Source organism: Hyla sarda, chromosome 10 (genome assembly GCF_029499605.1).
Source record: "Hyla sarda isolate aHylSar1 chromosome 10, aHylSar1.hap1, whole genome shotgun sequence".
Taxonomy (NCBI): Eukaryota; Metazoa; Chordata; class Amphibia; order Anura; family Hylidae; genus Hyla; species Hyla sarda.
In genome coordinates, this window is record NC_079198.1 from 89,681,495 (window position 1) to 89,701,894 (window position 20,400).

Consider the following 20,400-nt stretch of genomic DNA (forward strand, 5'->3'; position numbering starts at 1 on the left):
TATCAAGAGGTATAAATTCAATGATGGCCAAATGTAACACTCTAACGTCTCCTCCATGCTTTAACCTCTTAAGGACCCATGACGTATCGGCACATCATGATTCCGCTCCCGTTTTATAATGCAGGGCCACTGCGTCATAGCGGGTCAGGCCTGGCCTCTAACAAGGGTCGGGACCTGTGGCTAATAACACTAATTAACCCTTTAGATGTGGCATTCAAAGTTGATCGCCGCGTCTGAAACTAAACTAACGCCGGTTAACTCAGGGGGCTGTTTGGGATCGCCGCGGTGAAATCACGAGGAGGGTCCCCTTACCTGCCAACTGGTGTCCGATCGCCGAATGACTGCTCAGTGCTTGAGATCTAGGCATGAGCAGTCAAGCGGCAGAATCATCGATCAATGGTTTCCTATGAGAAACCATTGACCTATGGGGGCTATAACATTGCAAAAGAAGCGAAAAAAAAGTTTATAAAGATCATTTAACCCCTTCCCTGATAAAAGTTTGAATCACCGGCCTTTTCCCATAAAAAAATAAAAATAAATAAATTAAAAAAACTGTGTGAATAAAAATAAAATTAAACATATGTGGTATTGCCGGGTGCGGAAATATCCGAATTATAAAAATATATCATTAATTTAACCGCACGGTCAATGGCGTACACGCAAAAAAATCCGATCAATACAAAAATGGTACCGCTAAAAACTTCAGATCACGCCGCAAAAAATGAGCCCTCATACCACCTCATAGGCAGAAAAATAAAAAAGATATAGGGGTCAGAAAATGACAATTTTAAACATATACATTTTCCTGCATGTAGTTATGCTTTTTTTCAGAAGTACGACAAAATCCAACCTACATAAATAGGATATCATTTTAATCGTATGGACCTACAGAATAAAGATAAGGTGAATTTTTACTGAAAAATGTACTGTGTAGAAACGGAAGCCCCCAAAAGTTACAAAATGGTGTTTTTTCTTCAATTTTGTCACACGATGATTTTATTTCTCTGTTTTGCCGTAGATGTTTGGGTAAAATGATTGATGTCATTACAAAGTAGAATTGGTGGCGCCAAAAATAAGCCATCATATAGATTTTTAGGTGCAAAATTGAAAGAGTTTTTAAAGGTAAGGAGGAAAAAAAACGAAAGTGCAAAAACGGAAAAACCCCGGGTCCTTAAGGGGTTAAACAAACATGGCGAGAGACGGTATATTGGAACGATGAATAAACATTGTTCAAATATACTGAATTCCTTTATGAAACACAGCGTCTCTTGCCATGTTTGTTTAAAGCATGGAGGAGACATTAGTGTGTTACAATTGCCCCTCATTGAAACTATAGCACTTGATATTAACAACCGTTTTCAAAATGTGTGTATTTGTTATGTCATTTCCTGTCATGTGATTGGAATTGTGGGTATTTATTCTGAGCAATTAGTGATTTCTGTCATGCCTGAAGAAGAAACCGGTCTGGTTTCGTAACGCGTAGCATGTTTTAATAAAATACGTTTTTATTATCACCCCTGGATCACCTTGCTGGCAGCGCCTATTATCCTATGTGGAGTTTGGAGTGATATTGGAATCTTGAATGTGTGCAAGGCATTATGAAATCTGAGGTTTACCAATGGATTTTGGGTCGCACTGTACAGCCCAGTGACTGAAAGCTGCGTTTGCCTTCAAGATCTTGGGTCTTCCAGCAGGGCAATAACCCCAAACATACGTCAAAAAGCACCCAGAAATGGATGGCAACAAAGCACTAGAGAGTTCTGAAGTGGCTAGCAATGGGTCCAGATCTAAATCCCATTGAACACCTGTGGAGAGATCTTAAAATTGCTGTTGGGAAGCGCTCTTCCAATAAGAGAGACCTGGAGCAGTTTGCAAAACAAGAGTGGTCCAACATTCCAGCTGAGAGGTGTAAGAAGCTTATTGGTGGTTATAGGAAGCAACTGATTTCAGCTATTTTTTCCAAAGGGTGTGCAACCAAATATTAAGTTAAGGGTGCCAATAATTTTGTCCAGACCATTTTTGGAGTTTGGTGTGACATTATGTCCATTTGCTTTTTTCTCTCCATTTTTTGGTTTAGTTTCAATACACACAAAGGGAATAAACAATTGTATAGCAAAACATGTGTTACTGCAATCCTTTTCTGAAAAATTTCAGGGGTGACGGCCATTTACGCCCATGACTGCATGTAAAGATTTTTTCTGCTGGAAGGATCTTTACAGTTACCAGAAGTTGAATGCCTTCAATTCCTCATAACTAATTATAATTCTTCTGAAATTGGTGGCCTGTGGCTGATTATAACAATGCTTTGTTCTGTTGGGGCCATGCTACTTAAGGCATTTTACAGAAATGCTGTAATGTGGAAGATTCATAAAAAACTATGAAGATGAATATTTATGCTTTGACAAATGCCAGTGGAAGCTTTCAGAAAATATATATGTAAAATTCAGTTTAATGTAAATGTAATATTATATTAATGAAGGTTAATTTGAATTTTACACTTTAAAATAAAAATCAATAAAAACAAAAAGAAAAATATATAACCAGTAGAACCAAATACATAATACATCTTGGTAAAGTTTCTTCATTATTTATTTATTTTTTTGCCTAAATTAGACTAATCATGTAGCAATTTTACAAAACTGTAGTTATGATCTTTTACTTAATCTGTGGAACAAGATACCTAAACAGCTATTGACTTTGAACTGAAGTATTTTCTCAGGTATCCAATGGCAATAGTCATAAGCAATAAAATGTGCAATGATAGCTCTCATTGGATTCAAACTGAATGCTTGGAAGAATGACTCTGTCTATGACTAATATGGTATGTTGTCATAATACTATAATGGATTGTGCTTGGTAAGAACACTGAACAATATCCTATACATATTGTTGATGAATCTTAATGTCAAACTTCCAAATCTACTTTAAAAAAAATAAAATAAAAAAAATAAATTGTCATTGTTCAGCCAAAGTTCTGTTTATCTTATTGCATAGTCCTTGTTTTATTATGATGATGTATAAAGATAGTACACATTGGGCCTCATTTACTAAGCTGAAACCGACCAGTTTTTGTCTGTTTATTTTGCCTGAGACATGTCTGCGCCAGTGTGCGCCTGAAAAATCTGACAAACCCGAAAAAGGGGCGTGGTCGGCCATAGGGGCGTGGTTTCACAACCCGACTGATTTACTATGGAATTCACAGAAAATCCTGTGGGTAAATGGCTGGAAATATCGACCTAGAAAAAGCTGGTCAGAAAATGTTCCCAACTTTTCCCAATAGTAAATAGAGAGGAATCCTGCATGTCTGAAACAACTTTTCCCACTAGTAAAAACCCGACAATCTTAGTAATTATCTAGAAATAGTTGGTTAAACAATTGTTGAATGAACAATTGCCTGGTGAACATTATTGCCATTGTTCTATATATATTTCAACCCATAATGGCTATTATAGTCATTCAAGCTAGCCATACATGATCTTTAATACTAGGTGCAGGCTAAATAATCTTACTGGGATCATTCTGGCAACATTATTTTACAGAAGTATTGTTAGTGAATTAAATATTTTTTCCTTTTGTCCACCTGTTAAAATTTTAAACATGGCCAACTTAATTTGAGATGATGACAATTTGATTGGTTGGCCAAAGCAATAATTTATTACTAAATTGAACGCATCAAATTATCAATTTGGTTGAAACAATGCATGTACTGTAGAGAATTTGGAGCAGTCATCTGACAGACATCATTCTTTGCAAACCTCTGGTTTAATCTCCCAAAGAGAGCTGAGAAAATGGCATGGATTATCGGATTATTGAATTAGGTCTTCTTAGTCTCCAGGGCCATCTTCTTTTTGAAGAGTTCAGCTAAATGGTACCTCAAAGTGATTAACAATTATTAAACACGTGCAGTTACAAGTTGACATGTTTGATGGGACAGCCACTCAGAAAACACAGTACGCAACAGGACAACCAAACACAGATACTGCACTGAAACAGAGAAGCCAGAACTAGACCCAACATAATAAAAATTTGATGTTAAAATAGAATATAAAATTGTGCTTGTCTCAAGGTAATACATTGGTATGTCTATATTCGGGAAACATCTACCCTCATATAATGGGCAAAGTATATATAAAAAAAACCTCCAACACCAATAATTTTTTAATTCACGGTTGAAGACAATACAAACAGCCAAATAACATTTTTCCTTATTGGTGTCATCAATGTGATAAGCCATCTAAGATATTTTCTTTTGTTTTGGTGCCATAAAGTTACACAAATATAAACACATAAAATGAGTATGCTTCTAAATTCCCATAAGTCTGAACATTTCTTCCTTCTTTATTTAATATAGCATTTTGGTAAAATTTCATAGATATAATATAGGCCTAGATTAACCTTAAAGGGGTTATCCAGGAATCAAAAAAACAGAGCTTTTTACTTTCACAAACTGCTCCCTTTCTGTCTCCAGGTTGGGTGTGGTTCTGCAGCTCAGTTCCACTGAAGTGAACGGAGCCAAGTTGTAATTACACACCCAACCTGGAGACAGACAGGGAGCGTTTTTTGAAATAATAAAAAAGATTTATAAGATCCATTATATCTTTTGAAATTTGGTAGCTGGAAAGCTGACCTTCAAAATAACAGCCTTACTATCCTTACTTTTGCTTTAATGTTTTTACTATTATTTTATTAATTATCTCCTATACACAGCTTGCTTACTAAAAAATGAGTTGATCATCTTGTATCATAGCTAAATATCAGTCTGAAAACAAGAACATAGCCCTCAGTACCATACTGTATGAACAATACAACCATAGTATAACATTGCACATAGTATGCTCTGGGTAATTTATACTGTATAGAGTTGTTTAAAGGGGTTGTCTAAAGATAACCCTCTCTAATATGTATATTAGGGTAAATTGATGTAACAGACCGGCATTCCAGTGTGGAGAGACTCATTGTAAGAGCAGTATCTGCCCTGATGCAGCTGGTGTGTCCATATATTTGAATGGCTGCCACTTTCCCCTGCAGATAAATGGATCTATAACATCACAGGGATGTCTAGATAATAATAAAGACTACAACAGAATGTACTCTTACCAGCTATACTCCCTATGGTGTTACAAATACAAGGTGGAAGCTATAAAACATACAACATTTCATTCTAGAATTCCAGAGATTGGAGGGGTTTTGTGGTAAAGCAAATCAAGGTTGTACAAAGGAAAAGTTGAATAGTTTCAGATTCTAACTACTTCATTTCGCTTTGCACCAGTTTTGGTAAATCTCTCCCAAATGATCCTTACAGCAAAAGCCACTCTTTAAACAAACCTATGACTTAGCTGATTATTTCTGATTCCCTCCTTCATAATTCTCCAATAGGGCACTTATCATGCCCTTACAAAGAGAAGTTCTGCAGTTTTTGTCTTAGAACTTTTCCTGAGATCTTATTAGACATTAAAGTTAGACCTAAAAACTGCAGTACCGTTTTTCATCAGATATTTAATGCATATAACAGGACCCAAGCTGGGACTTTTAAAATTTCTAATTTTGATCTGCTATTATGCTGGAAAGAATGATGCCTTAGAAATTCCAGTCCTGTGGCCTACCCCAAGTATATTCATGGAAATAGACTTATGTTGCCTGCAACAGCCCTCACATCTGCCCGATGTTAACTACCAACACAGGAACGCATTTCCCTCATAGTAAGTACAAAGAGCAATAGCCATGATATATATATATATATATATATATATATATATATATATATATACGGTATATATAATTACAGCTCAGAAATATGTACAGATAGGAAATAAAAGAAAAGGTGTCCTACTATTTTATAAAATAGGTGTGAGCAAAAACACAAGGGACTATAAAGTGGAAGACCAAAGACAGTAACTTAAGCAGAACACAGAGCAACAAGCACTGTATATATCTTGTAGGAACAGCGTTCTGCCCCACAATTGCACCTGACATGTTGTCAGGAAAACAACGCCAGACAGGAGAGGTGAGAGTTTCAAAAATAGTCAGCAGTTTTGCAGATTTGCATGGAATCTGAGGAATCGTACATCTTACTGATTTATGACTCTAATGGTGCTTGTACAGTGTGATGTATGGTAAAATATAAAGGGGACATCTACAATAAAATTGAAATTCATGACACTCAAATTCACAAGATTCCTTATGTATATAAGATACATTCCAGGATGACAGATTTATCCATATCTGTGCGTTTAAATGTAAACAACTCCTCCTAGGTGATTGTAGTCTCAACAAGTAGAGTTTCCCTTTAAGGCAAACTACTGTAAAACAAGTGCCATGCCACTTTATTAGAGGTTAAAAGAATAACCCATTTCATACAAGTAGCTGATAAACTAGATATGAATCTCCACTCCATTTTCTTGGTGCAGTGATAAACGGCAAGTCATCTATATGACAACTATAGGGACGCTATATATTAAGATTAAAAGGGAAGTACAGGGCAGATAAATATCTACTTGAAGCAATGTCAAAACTACTGATTATTTTTGCCTTCGTCACAGTGACAATCCATCCGTACACAACTGCTGTGGTGCTTTCAGTGTATACTTACATTTGTTTGCGCAAACAAATGGCGGCCATTGAAGCACACCAAGCTCATATCGCTCCATTCTCAGTCCAGCGTTCAGACACCAGCTTTCCCCTCCTAAGACCCAGTGATGATGTCACTGCACACTGATTTAATGTCATTGGACAGACCCAGATATGATGTCACTGCACGCTGCCTTATTGTCATTGGTTCTCATTACATAAGCTAAACCTCAGGAAGGTATCAGATGTGTTATATTTTAGACCCTATTATGCATAAAGTGAAATAATAAGCACTGCTTTTTGTGCCATAAAGGAAGACCATACGCTTGCAGTAAGGAAAATGAAGGACCAAGAGGTGGTATCAAACAACCGCTGAATTTTATTATTTTGTTTCTGAAAGCAGTGAACAGGAGTGGGGAAGTGTAGTGTCATGATCTCCTTTAAGTCATTTTGCTAGAACCAGTTTATTGCTAAGGGGTTTTAGGGTTTTTGGTGTCAGAAAACAGTTCAGGGATGCAAACCAGTGCCATGAGAGGTGCTCTAGTTCTTGCCCAGACTTCTGTGTACATAATTGTCGAATTATATTGGTCTTTGTGTCTTATCTATTACAACTGTTTTACTAAAGGCTATGAATATATTTAAATGCATTTTTAATGTGTACATATTTTGGTGTAAAACATTTTCCCCATAAGCCTTTATTAAATATTTTGCTTCATTTCACCTCTGCAGACTGGATGTTTTCTATACATTGCAGGCAGCTATGTTGTGTTTAAAGTACAGCCTGCCAAATTTTTTGTTAATCTTTGATCTTGTCATATATCAGCATAGAAAATCATTTAGAAGAGGAGACAAAGAAGCTGGGCACCAAGTTGATCAGACTACAGCAGTTTGTGATATATGTGAAAACATGCAAACTGTAGAAGAGAAACTGAGCTAATTCTTTATAAAAGACAAAATGGAAACATGTTTTAATATACTAAAATAAGTACAATGAAATGCTTTTAAATGTGTCTATATTATCTTGAGGAAGCACTCCAGTGGAATTTTTTATTTTTCCTCTGTGCCCGGGCTGCAAAAAGTAAAATTACAAATTTTAACTCACCTTCCGCCACTCCCCGGTGTGCCAATATCACGCTTCTGTCTTCTCGGCCCTGTCTTTTTCTGCATCCTGGGCCCTGAGGAGTCACACTGCGCTCAGCTTATCGCAGTGATGTTCCGCCTCGGCCAGTGATACGCTGAGCGAAATGTCGTGTAAGAAGCCTGTGCTCCGCCTTCTCCCTGCTGCCCGGGCTGTTACAGGGCACTGCACTCAATGTATCACTAGCCGAGGCGAGACATCACTGTGGCCAGCAGTAAGCTAAAGGCAGTGTGACGCATCTGCCCCAGGAAGCAGAGAAGACCGAGCCAAAAAGACAGAAGAGCGATATTGGCGCACCGGAGTGGCGGTAGGTAAGTTAAAGTCTGTTATTTTACTTTTTGCAGCCCGGGCACAGAAGAAAGATAAAAAATTCCACTGAAATCTCATGGAAAAAACCTGTGGATACGTTTTAGATTGCGGGAAATCAGAGCACTAAGGCCCAGGCAATCTCCTGTATGCAGCCCCGACTTTCCCATGGAGCCTCGTGTCACGACCCACGCCCGAAGCCGAAAATAGCCGAAAGAAGGGGGTGTGGTGGATAGGGGATATGTTTTTTTCCATGAGACTATGGCCCTATCTGATAGAGGAGTTGTGGTTGAGCTAGGAGTCATATAGCTTTCTATGACTGAATACAGTATTTTTATGTAATAATACTGCCAGGATTTATAGAGAGACCCTGTGAGTCCTGCTTTTCCTGCCCACACATCATGATTGACAGCTAAATAATAGTGAGTAAAACCAATAAATTAAAATAAATAATATTAACATCCAATAATTCCAGAGGCTGTAGTAATAATATCCTAGCACTTGCTCATTTGTCTCAGAATTATTTCATCTTGCATACCAGTTGTCATCCAGTGACATCATAAGCCAGAAGTCCAGTGACATCACAAATCAGCGCCCCATGAGAAATAATTAAGATAACATACCTTGTCCTCTTCGCTTATGTTGCGTGTGGCTGTTCTCCAAGTGATGCTGGGCAAAGGATCTCCTGATGCCTCGCAGGTCAGGGTGATCTCATTATCCAGCTCCACAGCAGTCTTATTTTCAACATAGGTAATCTTAGGTTTTGCTAAAAATGACAGAGAATATATTTAAAAAGAAAGATTTAGACTCTAAATATACAGTGTTACATTTTAAACATAGGCAGGATAGAGATGAGAACATGACTAAAACTGCTCAGCACCTGCACAACAGTCATGGATTGCCAAAGTTTTTAAGACTGACACAATACTGCTTCCGTGTTTTTAGATTGTTCAGTCAAATGTTTCTATGGTTGACTGAGGTACAATTATAAGCATTTCATAAGTTTGGATATCACCTTCTGGGCTAAATTCTGACTGATAGCCAGTGACCAGATGCAGATCCCTCCTGGTCGGTGAATACGTGTGATTCCCTCCAGACAGTAACAGGCTGTCGCTAATTGGGACCTCCATCTCAGGTCTCGGCTAGGAGGACTACTTTCCGTGGGTCTGAGTGAGTGGTCCCTATCGGACCGGTTTATCATTTATATAGCTGGCACTTACAGACTTATTGCCAGAGTATCAAGTGTTTCTTTGGTTTCCTATCCATTCCCCTGATGAACCCCGCATTGCTCCTAAATATCCATATAGGAGGGGGGGGGGGGAAACGCGTCGGGATTGATTACTGCATTATTGGTGTCTTATCTGGTGACACTTATTGTGATTATAGGAAACGCGCTAATTGACTGAGGCCATTGGCTAATGGCCCTGGCATTACACCCATTGTGTATTTTTGGTGTTGATTAATATTTTCTTGAGTACTACTATTTTATGCTGTTATTATTAAATGCTAAGTTTTAGTGAATTTAGTGAATTAAATGCTAAGTTTCTGTGAATTTTTGTCCATTGGCTCCGCATACATCTGTATATCTGTGAATTTTCAGTGAAATTTTAAAGTGACAGTGGTCAGAATTGCAAAAAATGCTCTGGTCCTTAAGGTGTAAAATGGCCTGGTACTTAAGGGGTTAAATGGGAAAAGCTGGGTGATTAAAACTTTTATTAGGGAAGGGGTTAAATGATCTTAAATAACTTTTTTTTTTTCACTTTCTTTTTGCAGTGTTATAGGGATCTTAGGCACTGAGCAGTCATTCAGCGATCGGACACAAGGAGGCAGGTAAGGGGACCTTCCTCGTGTCGTAAAGCTGTTTGGGATGCCGCGATTTCGCCAAGACGATCCGGAACAGCCCCGAGATGACCGGCAGCAGTTTAGTTTCACTTTAGATGTGGCGATCAACTTTGAATGCCACGTCTAAAGGGTTTAAAGCGCGCAGCACCAGGATCAGTGCCGTGCGCTAATAGCCATGGGACCTGGCCATTGTTAGAGGCCCTGCGTTATAGAAAGGGAGCCCTGTGTCCTTAAGGAGTTAACCCAGCTCTCCATCCTGATAACATGAGAGCTGTGCGTCCTCAGAACCGCTCTGCGCCGAAAAACAGCACATGCAGTCGGAAGATTGATCGTGGCGCTTAGGGGGGTGGATAACTCCACGTCATTAGAACGTGGAGAAGCAAAAAATGAATATGCAACAAGGGGGGCGGGCTTTGTGCGCCTGCCCCCAGAACACAAAGTAAGATTGTCGGCTGGGGACCCACCTGCTGTGTGCAAAACCGGGATGGAGGGCGGACACTTTAACGCAAACTTGGCCTAAACAAAAGTTTACTAAGTGAGAACGTTTTAGACTCCTGTTCACCCACACTATAACCCAATGTATTTGGTTTAGTGTGGGTGAACTTGCTGACAGTTTTCCTTTAACTTACAGAGGTGGTGTAAGATGATAGCACTCTGGTGTAATGTAGTAATATTCTTCAGTGTAAAACTATGTCCAAAGCACTTTTCAGTCTCTATAGCAGTAATATCCAACCTGTGGCTCTCAATCTGTTAAATAATTGTAACTGTCAGCGTGGCCAGACAGCCATCGGCAAACCCAACAAAACAAAATCTAACTGGTCTAAGAGACTTTTTGTCCTACAAGCCATATTAATAATCAGACCTAAGTAAATATTTGCCAATAAAAGCTTGTGATTGTCAGTAATCATACAAAAGACTGATGTGTCCTCACCATAGACCTTGAGAAGAATGGTGGCTTCACTGTCACCAGCTTTATTTTCAGCAATACAGTTATATTCAGCCTCATCATCTTTTTCGATTCCATGAATGGTCATCTCTGACATGTCATCACTAAAGGAGTATTTGTCATCTCCATCCTCTATAGGTTCACCTCTCCTGCAGCATGAAAAAAAATCAAGTTATTGCAAATCATGTAAACTAAAGGCCCTTTTACAAGGGTTGATGAGCTACCGTGTTGAACACAGGGCTTAATCAATCATGAGGCTAATTGAATTTATTGCTGTTGCCCACACACCCCCTGTCTATACAGGGCGACGTGCAACCAATAGCAATAATTTAAATGGCTGCACCAAAGATCCAATCAGCCAGCAAATACACTGCTCAAAAAAATAAACAGAACACTTAAACAACACAATGTAACTCCAAGTCAATCACACTTCACTCAGGAAACAACACTCATTGACAATCAATTTCACATGCTGTTGTGCAAATGGAACAGATAACAGGTGGAAATAATAGGCAATTAGCAAGACACCCCCCAAAAAAAAGGGTGGTTCTGTAGGTGGTGACCACAGACCACTTCTCGGTTTCCATGCTTCCTGGCTGATGTTTTGGTCACTTTTGAATGCTGGTGGTGCTTTCACTCTTGTGGTAGCATGAGACGGAGTCTACAACCCACACAAGTGGCTCAGGTAGTGCAGCTCATCCAGGATGGCACATCAATGCAAGCTGTGGCAAGAAAGTTTGCTGTGTCTGTCAGCGTAGTGTCCAGAGCATGGAGGCGCTACCAGGAGACAGGCCAGTACATCAGGAGACGTTGAGGAGGTCATACGGGCATGTGGAGGCCACACACACTACTGAGCCTCATTTTGACTTGTTTTAAGGACATTACATCAAAGTTGCATCAGCCTGTAGTGTGGTTTTCCACTTTGATTTTGAGTGTGACTCCATATCCAGACCTCCATGGGTTGATTAATTTCATTTTCATTGATAATTTTTGTGTGATTTTGTTGTCAGCACATTCAACTATGTAAAGACGAAAATATTTCATACTATTAGTTCATTCAGATTCAAGATGTGTTATCTTAGTGTTCCCTTTATTTTTAAGAGGAGTGTATGTGTTTGCTTGTTAATCAGTGTCACGATGCGGCTGGCAGGAGGTGGATCCTCTGTGCCAGAGAGGGATTGGCGTGGACCGTGCTAGTGGACCGGTTCTAAGTTACTACTGGTATTCACCAGAGCCCGCCGCAAAGCGGGATGGTCTTGCAGCGGCGGTAGTAACCAGGTCGTATCCACTAGCAACGGCTCAACCTCTCTGACTGCTGAAGATAGGCGCGGTACAAGGGAGTAGACAAGAGCAAGGTCGGACGTAGCAGAAGGTCGGGGCAGGCAGCAAGGATCGTAGTCAGGGGCAACGGCAGGAGGTCTGGGACACAGGCTAGGAACACACAAGGAAACGCTTTCACTGGCACAATGGCAACAAGATCCGGCGAGGGAGTGCAGGGGAAGTGAGGTATAAATAGGGAGTGCACAGGTGAACACACTAATTGAACCAACTGCGCCAATCAGCGGCGCAGTGGCCCTTTAAATCGCAGAGACCCGGCGCGCGCGCGCGCCCTAGGGAGCGGGGCCGCGCGCGCCGGGACAGGACCGACGGAGAGCGAGTCAGGTACGGGAGCCGGGGTGCGCATCGCGAGCGGGCGCCACCCGCATCGCGAATCGCATCCCGGCTGGGAGAGGAATCGCAGCGCACCCGGTCAGCAGATCTGACCGGGGCGCTGCAGTTGCGAGGATGTTGCGAGCGCTCCGGGGAGGAGCGGGGACCCGGAGCGCTCGGCGTAACAGTACCCCCCCCTTGGGTCTCCCCCTCTTCTTGGAGCCTAAGAACCTGAGGACCAGACTTTTGTCTAGGATGTTGTCCTCAGGTTCCCAGGATCTCTCCTCTGGACCACAGCCCTCCCAATCAACCCAAAAAATTTTTTTTCCTCTGACCGTCTTGGAGGCCAGTATCTCCTTCACGGAGAAGATGTCAGAAGAGCCGGAAACAGGAGTGGGAGAGACAAGTTTGGGAGAGAAACGGTTGATGATGAGAGGTTTAAGGAGAGAGACATGGAAGGCATTGGGAATACGAAGAGAAGGAAGAAGAAGGAGTTTGTAAGAGACAGGATTAATCTGGCACAAGACTTTGAAAGGACCAAGATAGCGTGGTCCCAGTTTGTAACTGGGGACACGAAAGCGGACATATTTAGCGGAGAGCCATACCTTGTCTCCGGGAGCAAAAATGGGAGTTCTTCTTTTCTTATCGGCAAACCTTTTCATGCGAGATAAAGCCTGTAGAAGAGAATTTTGGGTCTCTTTCCATATGGTGGAAAGATCACGAGTCACTTCATCCACAGCGGGTAAACCAGAGGGCAAGGGAGTAGGGAGGGGGGGAAGAGGGTGACGGCCGTACACCACGAAAAATGGGGATTTAGCAGAAGATTCAGAGACTCTGAAGTTGTATGAGAATTCAGCCCATGGTAGAAGATCTGCCCAGTCATCCTGGCGGGAGGAAACAAAATGCCGTAAATAGTCACCCAGAACCTGGTTAATTCTTTCAACTTGCCCATTGGATTGAGGATGATAAGCAGAAGAGAAGTTTAATTTAATCTTGAGTTGTTTACAGAGGGCCCTCCAGAATTTTGACACGAATTGGACGCCTCTATCCGAGACGATCTGCGTGGGCAAACCGTGAAGACGAAAAATGTGTACAAAAAATTGTTTTGCCAACTGAGGCGCTGAAGGAAGACCAGGAAGAGGAATAAAATGTGCCATCTTGGAAAATCGATCAACGACCACCCAAACAACAGTGTTGCCACGGGATGGGGGTAAGTCTGTAATAAAGTCCATACCAATCAGAGACCAAGGCTGTTCGGGGACAGGCAGAGGATGAAGGAGACCAGCAGGCTTCTGGCGAGGAGTCTTATCCCGGGCACAGACAGTACAGGCCCGCACAAAATCAACAACATCCGTCTCCAGAGTCGGCCACCAATAGAAACGAGAGATGAGTTGCAAGGATTTTTTGATGCCCGCATGGCCTGCGAGGTGGGAGGAGTGACCCCATTTGAGAATCCCGAGACGTTGGCGTGGAGAAACGAAGGTCTTCCCTGGAGGAGTTTGCCTGATGGAGGCTGGAGAAGTGGAAATCAGACAGTCAGGAGGAATGATGTGTTGCGGAGAGACCTCTACTTCCGAGGCATCCGAGGAACGAGAGAGAGCATCGGCCCTAATGTTCTTGTCGGCAGGGCGAAAATGAATTTCAAAATTAAAACGGGCAAAGAACAACGACCACCTGGCCTGGCGAGGATTCAGCCGTTGGGCAGACTGGAGATAGGAGAGATTCTTGTGATCGGTGTAAATGATAACTGGAAATTTTGATCCCTCCAGAAGATGCCTCCATTCCTCAAGTGCCAATTTAATGGCCAGTAGTTCTCGATCCCCGATGGAGTAGTTCCTCTCCGCCGGAGAGAAGGTCCTAGAAAAAAAACCACAAGTAACAGCATGCCCGGAAGAGTTTTTTTGTAGAAGGACCGCTCCAGCTCCCACTGAGGAGGCATCAACCTCCAATAGGAAGGGTTTAGAAGGGTCAGGTCTGGAGAGCACGGGAGCAGAAGAAAAGGCAGACTTGAGCCGTTTAAATGCGTCTTCCGCTTGGGGAGACCAGGACTTAGGATTGGCATTCTTCTTGGTTAAAGCCACGATAGGAGCCACAATAGTGGAAAAATGTGGAATGAATTGTCTGTAATAATTGGCGAACCCCAAAAAACGTTGGATGAAACGGAGTCCGGAGGGGCGTGGCCAATCTAAGACGGCAGAGAGTTTATCTGGGTCCATTTGTAGTCCCTGGCCAGAGACCAAGTATCCTAGGAAAGGAAGAGATTGACATTCAAACAGACATTTCTCCATTTTGGCATAAAGTTGATTGTCTCGAAGTCTCTGAAGAACCATGCGGACATGCTGGCGGTGTTCTTCTAAGTTGGCAGAAAAAATCAGAATATCGTCCAGATACACAACAACACAGGAATATAAAAGATCACGAAAAATTTCATTAACAAAGTCTTGGAAGACAGCAGGGGCGTTGCACAGGCCAAAGGGCATGACCAGATACTCAAAGTGACCATCTCTGGTGTTAAATGCGGTTTTCCATTCGTCCCCCTCCCTGATGCGGATGAGATTATAAGCACCTCTTAAGTCCAGTTTGGTAAAGATGTGGGCACCTTGAAGGCGATCAAAGAGTTCTGAGATAAGAGGTAGGGGGTAGCGGTTCTTTACCGTGATTTTATTAAGTCCGCGGTAGTCAATGCAAGGACGTAGGAAGCCATCTTTTTTGGACACAAAGAAAAATCCAGCTCCGGCAGGAGAGGAGGATTTGCGGATAAACCCCTTTTTTAAATTTTCCTGGATGTATTCAGACATAGCAAGAGTCTCTGGGGTGGACAGAGGATAAATTCTGCCCCGGGGTGGAGTAGTGCCCGGGAGGAGGTCAATAGGACAGTCATAAGGCCTGTGAGGAGGTAAAGTCTCAGCTTGCTTTTTGCAAAATACGTCAGCAAAGTCCATATAAGCCTTAGGGAGACCGGTTACAGGAGGAACCACAGGGTCACGGCAGGGAGTACTGGGAACCGGTTTAAGACAGTCCTTGAGACAAGAAATACCCCAGCTCTTGATCTCTCCTGTGGACCAATCAAGGGTTGGGGAATGGCGTTGAAGCCACGGTAGTCCAAGGAGAATTTCGGAAGTGCAATTGGAGAGGACCAAAAACTCAATTTTTTCGTGATGAGGTCCGATGCACATTAGGAGGGGTTCCGTGCGGTAACGCACGGTACAGTCCAATCTTTCATTGTTAACGCAATTGATGTAGAGGGGTCTGGCGAGACTGGTCACCGGGATGTTGAACCTGTTGATGAGAGAGGCCAAAATAAAATTTCCTGCAGATCCGGAATCCAAGAAGGCCATAGTAGAGAAGGAGAAGGTAGAGGCAGATATCCGCACAGGCACAGTAAGGCGTGGAGAAGCAGAGTTGACATCAAGAACTGTCTCACCTTTGTGCGGAGTCAGCGTACGTCTTTCCAGGCGGGGAGGACAGATAGGACAATCCTTCAGGAAGTGTTCGGTACCGGCACAGTACAGGCAAAGATTCTCCATGCGGCGTCGTGTCCTCTCTTGAGGTGTCAAGCGAGACCGGTCAACTTGCATAGCCTCCACGGCGGGAGGCACAGGAACGGATTGCAGAGGACCAGAGGAGAGAGGAGCCGGGGAGAAAAAACGCCTCGTGCGAACAAAGTCCATATCCTGGCGGAGTTCCTGACGCCTTTCGGAAAAACGCATGTCAATGCGAGTGGCTAGATGAATGAGTTCATGCAGGTTAGCAGGAATTTCTCGTGCGGCCAGAACATCTTTAATGTTGCTGGATAGGCCTTTTTTAAAGGTCGCGCAGAGGGCCTCATTATTCCAGGATAATTCGGAAGCAAGAGTACGGAATTGGATGGCGTACTCGCCAACGGAAGAATTACCCTGGACCAGGTTCAGCAGGGCAGTCTCAGCAGAAGAGGCTCGGGCAGGTTCCTCAAAGACACTTCGAATTTCCGAGAAGAAGGAGTGTACAGAGGCAGTGACGGGGTCATTGCGGTCCCAGAGCGGTGTGGCCCATGACAGAGCTTTCCCAGACAGAAGGCTGACTACGAAAGCCACCTTAGACCTTTCAGTAGGAAACTGGTCCGACATCATCTCCAAGTGCAGGGAACATTGTGAAAGAAAGCCACGGCAAAACTTAGAGACCCCATCAAATTTATCCGGCAAGGATAGTCGTAGGCCGGGAGTGGCCACTCGCTGCGGAGGAGGTGCAGGAGCTGGCGGAGAAGATGATTGCTGAAGCTGTGGTAGTAGTTGCTGTAGCATCACGGTCAGTTGAGACAGCTGGTGGCCTTGTTGCGCTATCTGTTGCGACTGCTGGGCAACCACCGTGGTGAGGTCGGCGACAGCTGGCAGTGGAACTTCAGCGGGATCCATGGCCGGATCTACTGTCACGATGCGGCTGGCAGGAGGTGGATCCTCTGTGCCAGAGAGGGATTGGCGTGGACCGTGCTAGTGGACCGGTTCTAAGTTACTACTGGTATTCACCAGAGCCCGCCGCAAAGCGGGATGGTCTTGAAGCGGCGGTAGTAACCAGGTCGTATCCACTAGCAACGGCTCAACCTCTCTGACTGCTGAAGATAGGCGCGGTACAAGGGAGTAGACAAGAGCAAGGTCGGACGTAGCAGAAGGTCGGGGCAGGCAGCAAGGATCGTAGTCAGGGGCAACGGCAGGAGGTCTGGAACACAGGCTAGGAACACACAAGGAAACGCTATCCTTGGCACAATGGCAACAAGATCCGGCGAGGGAGTGCAGGGGAAGTGAGGTATAAATAGGGAGTGCACAGGTGAACACACTAATTGAACCAACTGCGCCAATCAGCGGCGCAGTGGCCCTTTAAATCGCAGAGACCCGGCGCACGCGCGCCCTAGGGAGCGGGGCCGCGCGCGCCGGGACAGGACCGACGGAGAGCGAGTCAGGTACGGGAGCCGGGGTGCGCATCGCGAGCGGGCGCCACCCGCATCGCGAATCGCATCCCGGCTGGGAGAGGAATCGCAGCGCACCCGGTCAGCAGATCTGACCGGGGCGCTGCAGTTGCGAGGATGTTGCGAGCGCTCCGGGGAGGAGCAGGGACCCGGAGCGCTCGGCGTAACAATCAGCTGATCGCTGGTCATTTTACTCGAGATGATTATCGGAAAGAAAAGTTTCTAGGAATGTTCATTTGCCCGATAATCGGACCATGTAAAAGGATCTTAACAAGAATCTATTGTTACATGACAACAGTTAAGTTTGTTAATGTGTCAACAACTACTATGCATATCCAGGCATTTCCAAAGTTAGAGGCTAAAAAGGTTGCACTTGATCAAACTACTCAGGGTTTGCTTGTTGCCAGTATTTGTGCAAACCTATAGTTCCTTATAGAAGCTGTGGACACAACACAATTGTACTTTATATTCAAGAATTTTTGCGATGATGCTATATTTTTTAATGCAGATGAATGGAGACATAGAAAAAAGTATTAAAAAAGCCTTTAGCAGGTACTGAGAATAGCAATAATATTGTCTTAGTAAAGTTCAAAGACCGAGCATGCTGTTTTATTGGTATGGTAAAATATGCATTCTAATAACTGTATAACTCAAAACAGGTACTCTCCCAGATTTATCAAACTATGTGAGAGAAAAAATAGAGTGATTTTCCCCCAGCAACCAATCACAGCTCAGCTAATGAACTCTGGTAAAGTGAAAGCTGAGCTGTGATTGGTTCCTGTGGGAAAATCACTCCATATCTTCTCTGACACAGTTTTATAATTCTGGGCCACAGACCTTCTTCAGCAATGAATGCTGTAAGATGAGTTACTTTTATGAGCTGATGTACCTCTGTATGAGCTTCCTGGCATATGTCATTACATTGTGAATCACATTCAGTCATTACTCACTTTGTCCAGCTAATTTCAGGCTCAGGAAATCCATCAGCCTCGCAGCTTACAGTCACTGACTCTCCCATACTGGCCGTGGCATTGATAACCATTTGTCTGGCCCGCACAGTTGGTGGAACTGTAGAGGAGAGAAAAAAAAGGGGGTTAATGATTTTTCTGAGCTCAGTATAACTAAAGAAATCAGCTCAATATCACCAATATTACCAGCAATGAGGAGGCTTTAACTATTGTTACAAATCTATAAAGGCAATAAAAAGGCATTAGGCAACTTCTGGCTGCACAACAGAGACGTGTTTTTTCTAATCACAGCTGTCCTGGCTGTTACTGACATGGGAACCCATTCTGGGCCAAATATTTGTAGCATTACATTCTGGCAATTCAAGCTATGTATGAAAATCCCCCTTTATCTATTTATTTATACCCAGAACTATAAGTAACAAAGAGGAATCCATTTTGTCTAAAGGAAAGAAGGTCTTTACTGTAAGAGCTGAGACTATAGAATTGTCTGCCAAAAGGGCTCAAATGGTACTTGGGTGCATTTCTTGAGTGCAAGAATATTACAAGCTATAGTTTCTTAAATTTTGTAGAAGGGTTGTTGATCCAGGATTAAAAGGATTTTCTCTTATTGGAAGAATTTTTTTCCCCCTAAGATCAGGAAAATCATCTTCTAGCTTTTAAGGGGTTTTATCTTCCTCTAAATAAACACTGTAAGATAATAGTCTGAAGTAAATGTACTTTAACCAGAGTAATTTTTTTTTTTTTTTTTTTTACTGCACTACATTTGTCGTAGGTTGGGTGTGGATTTGCAGCTCAGTTTTATTGGAGTGAGTGAAAGCAAGTTGTAAACCCACACACTACCTGCAAACAGTTGTGGTGCTGTTTTTGAAAGAAATCACCTAAATCAACAGAATAGTCAAATTATTGCCACATGTACAAAACGTAGCATCAGTCAACACATTTTCTTTGGCTGATGAATGGGATTGTGCAGTCCATTGTTGGTCAGCAGCAAATAGAGAGAAGTGCTCATGCCGCTGTACAGAACACTGGTGAGACCTCACTTGGAGTATTGTGCGCTGTACTGGAGCCGTATCTCCAGAAGGATATAGATACTCTAGAGAGAGTTCAAAGAAGAGCTACTAAACTAGTACATGGATTGCAGGATAAAACGTACCAGGAAAGGTTAAAGGACCTTAACATGTATAGCTTGGAAGAAAGAAGAGACAGAGGGGATATGATAGAGACTTTTAAATACATAAAGGGAATCAACATGGTAAAGGAGGAGAGCATATTTAAAAGAAGAAAAACTACCACAAGGACATAGTTTTAAATTAGAGGGGCAAAGGTATAAAAGTAATATCAGGAAGTATTACTTTACTGAGAGAGTAGTGGATGCATGGAATAGCCTTCCTGCAGAAGTGGTCGCTGCAAATACAGTGAAGGAGTTTAAACATGCATGGGATAAGCATAAGGCTATCCTTCATATAAGATAGGGCCAGGGACTATTCATAGTATTCAGATTATTGGGCAGACTAGATAGGCCAAATGGTTCTTATCTGCCGACACATTCTATGTTTCTATGTTTCTATAAATAGAGGATGTGCAGTCAACAATCATGTAGGTGAAGGGCTGCAAAAATCATCTAGCAATTGTTTGTGTAGGCTCAATCACTGATTGGATAGGAGATAAGATGTTAGATCGTGGGTGTCCCGGTGACATCACTCCACGCCCCCTTCATGTCTATGGGAGGGGGTGTGACGGCAAGTACAGAGGTGGTGGCCCCCATCGCCAGTCATCGGGCACAGAGCAGAGTTTGCTCCATGGCCCGAATGATAGGGGTGTCATCCCTGTGATCCCCAGCGGCGGGACACCTGCGATCTAACATCTTATCCCCCATCCTTTGGATAGGGGATAAGATGTGTGTGGCGGAGTACACCTTTAAGTGAGCAATGATCTGCTAGATTGTCGCTTTTATAAAGCATAGGTCTACCTGTATAAAAAAAAAACTTTCAAAATATATTTTTTTCAGCCTTACAAACTATGTTTCTATGTAGCACATGGACAG

General features: G+C 42.8%; 1 protein-coding gene across 8 annotated transcripts in view; it reads right to left on the bottom strand.

Annotated features, from left to right (window-relative positions):
- The window catches only part of NCAM1 (neural cell adhesion molecule 1), a 457,028-nt gene that overhangs the window by 137,522 nt on the left and 299,106 nt on the right, over positions 1 to 20,400 (bottom strand). For all 8 annotated transcript variants that reach the window (XR_008848564.1, XM_056544809.1, XM_056544805.1 and 5 more), the window contains exons 6-8: positions 18,339 to 18,456; positions 10,785 to 10,948; positions 8,635 to 8,777 (exon numbers count right to left, since the gene is read on the bottom strand). Coding sequence is in view for 7 of the 8 variants with exons in the window: in XM_056544809.1 (XP_056400784.1) it covers positions 8,635 to 8,777; positions 10,785 to 10,948; positions 18,339 to 18,456 (425 nt within the window). In the remaining variant the exon portion in view is untranslated. The remainder of the gene's footprint in view (positions 1 to 8,634; positions 8,778 to 10,784; positions 10,949 to 18,338; positions 18,457 to 20,400) is intronic.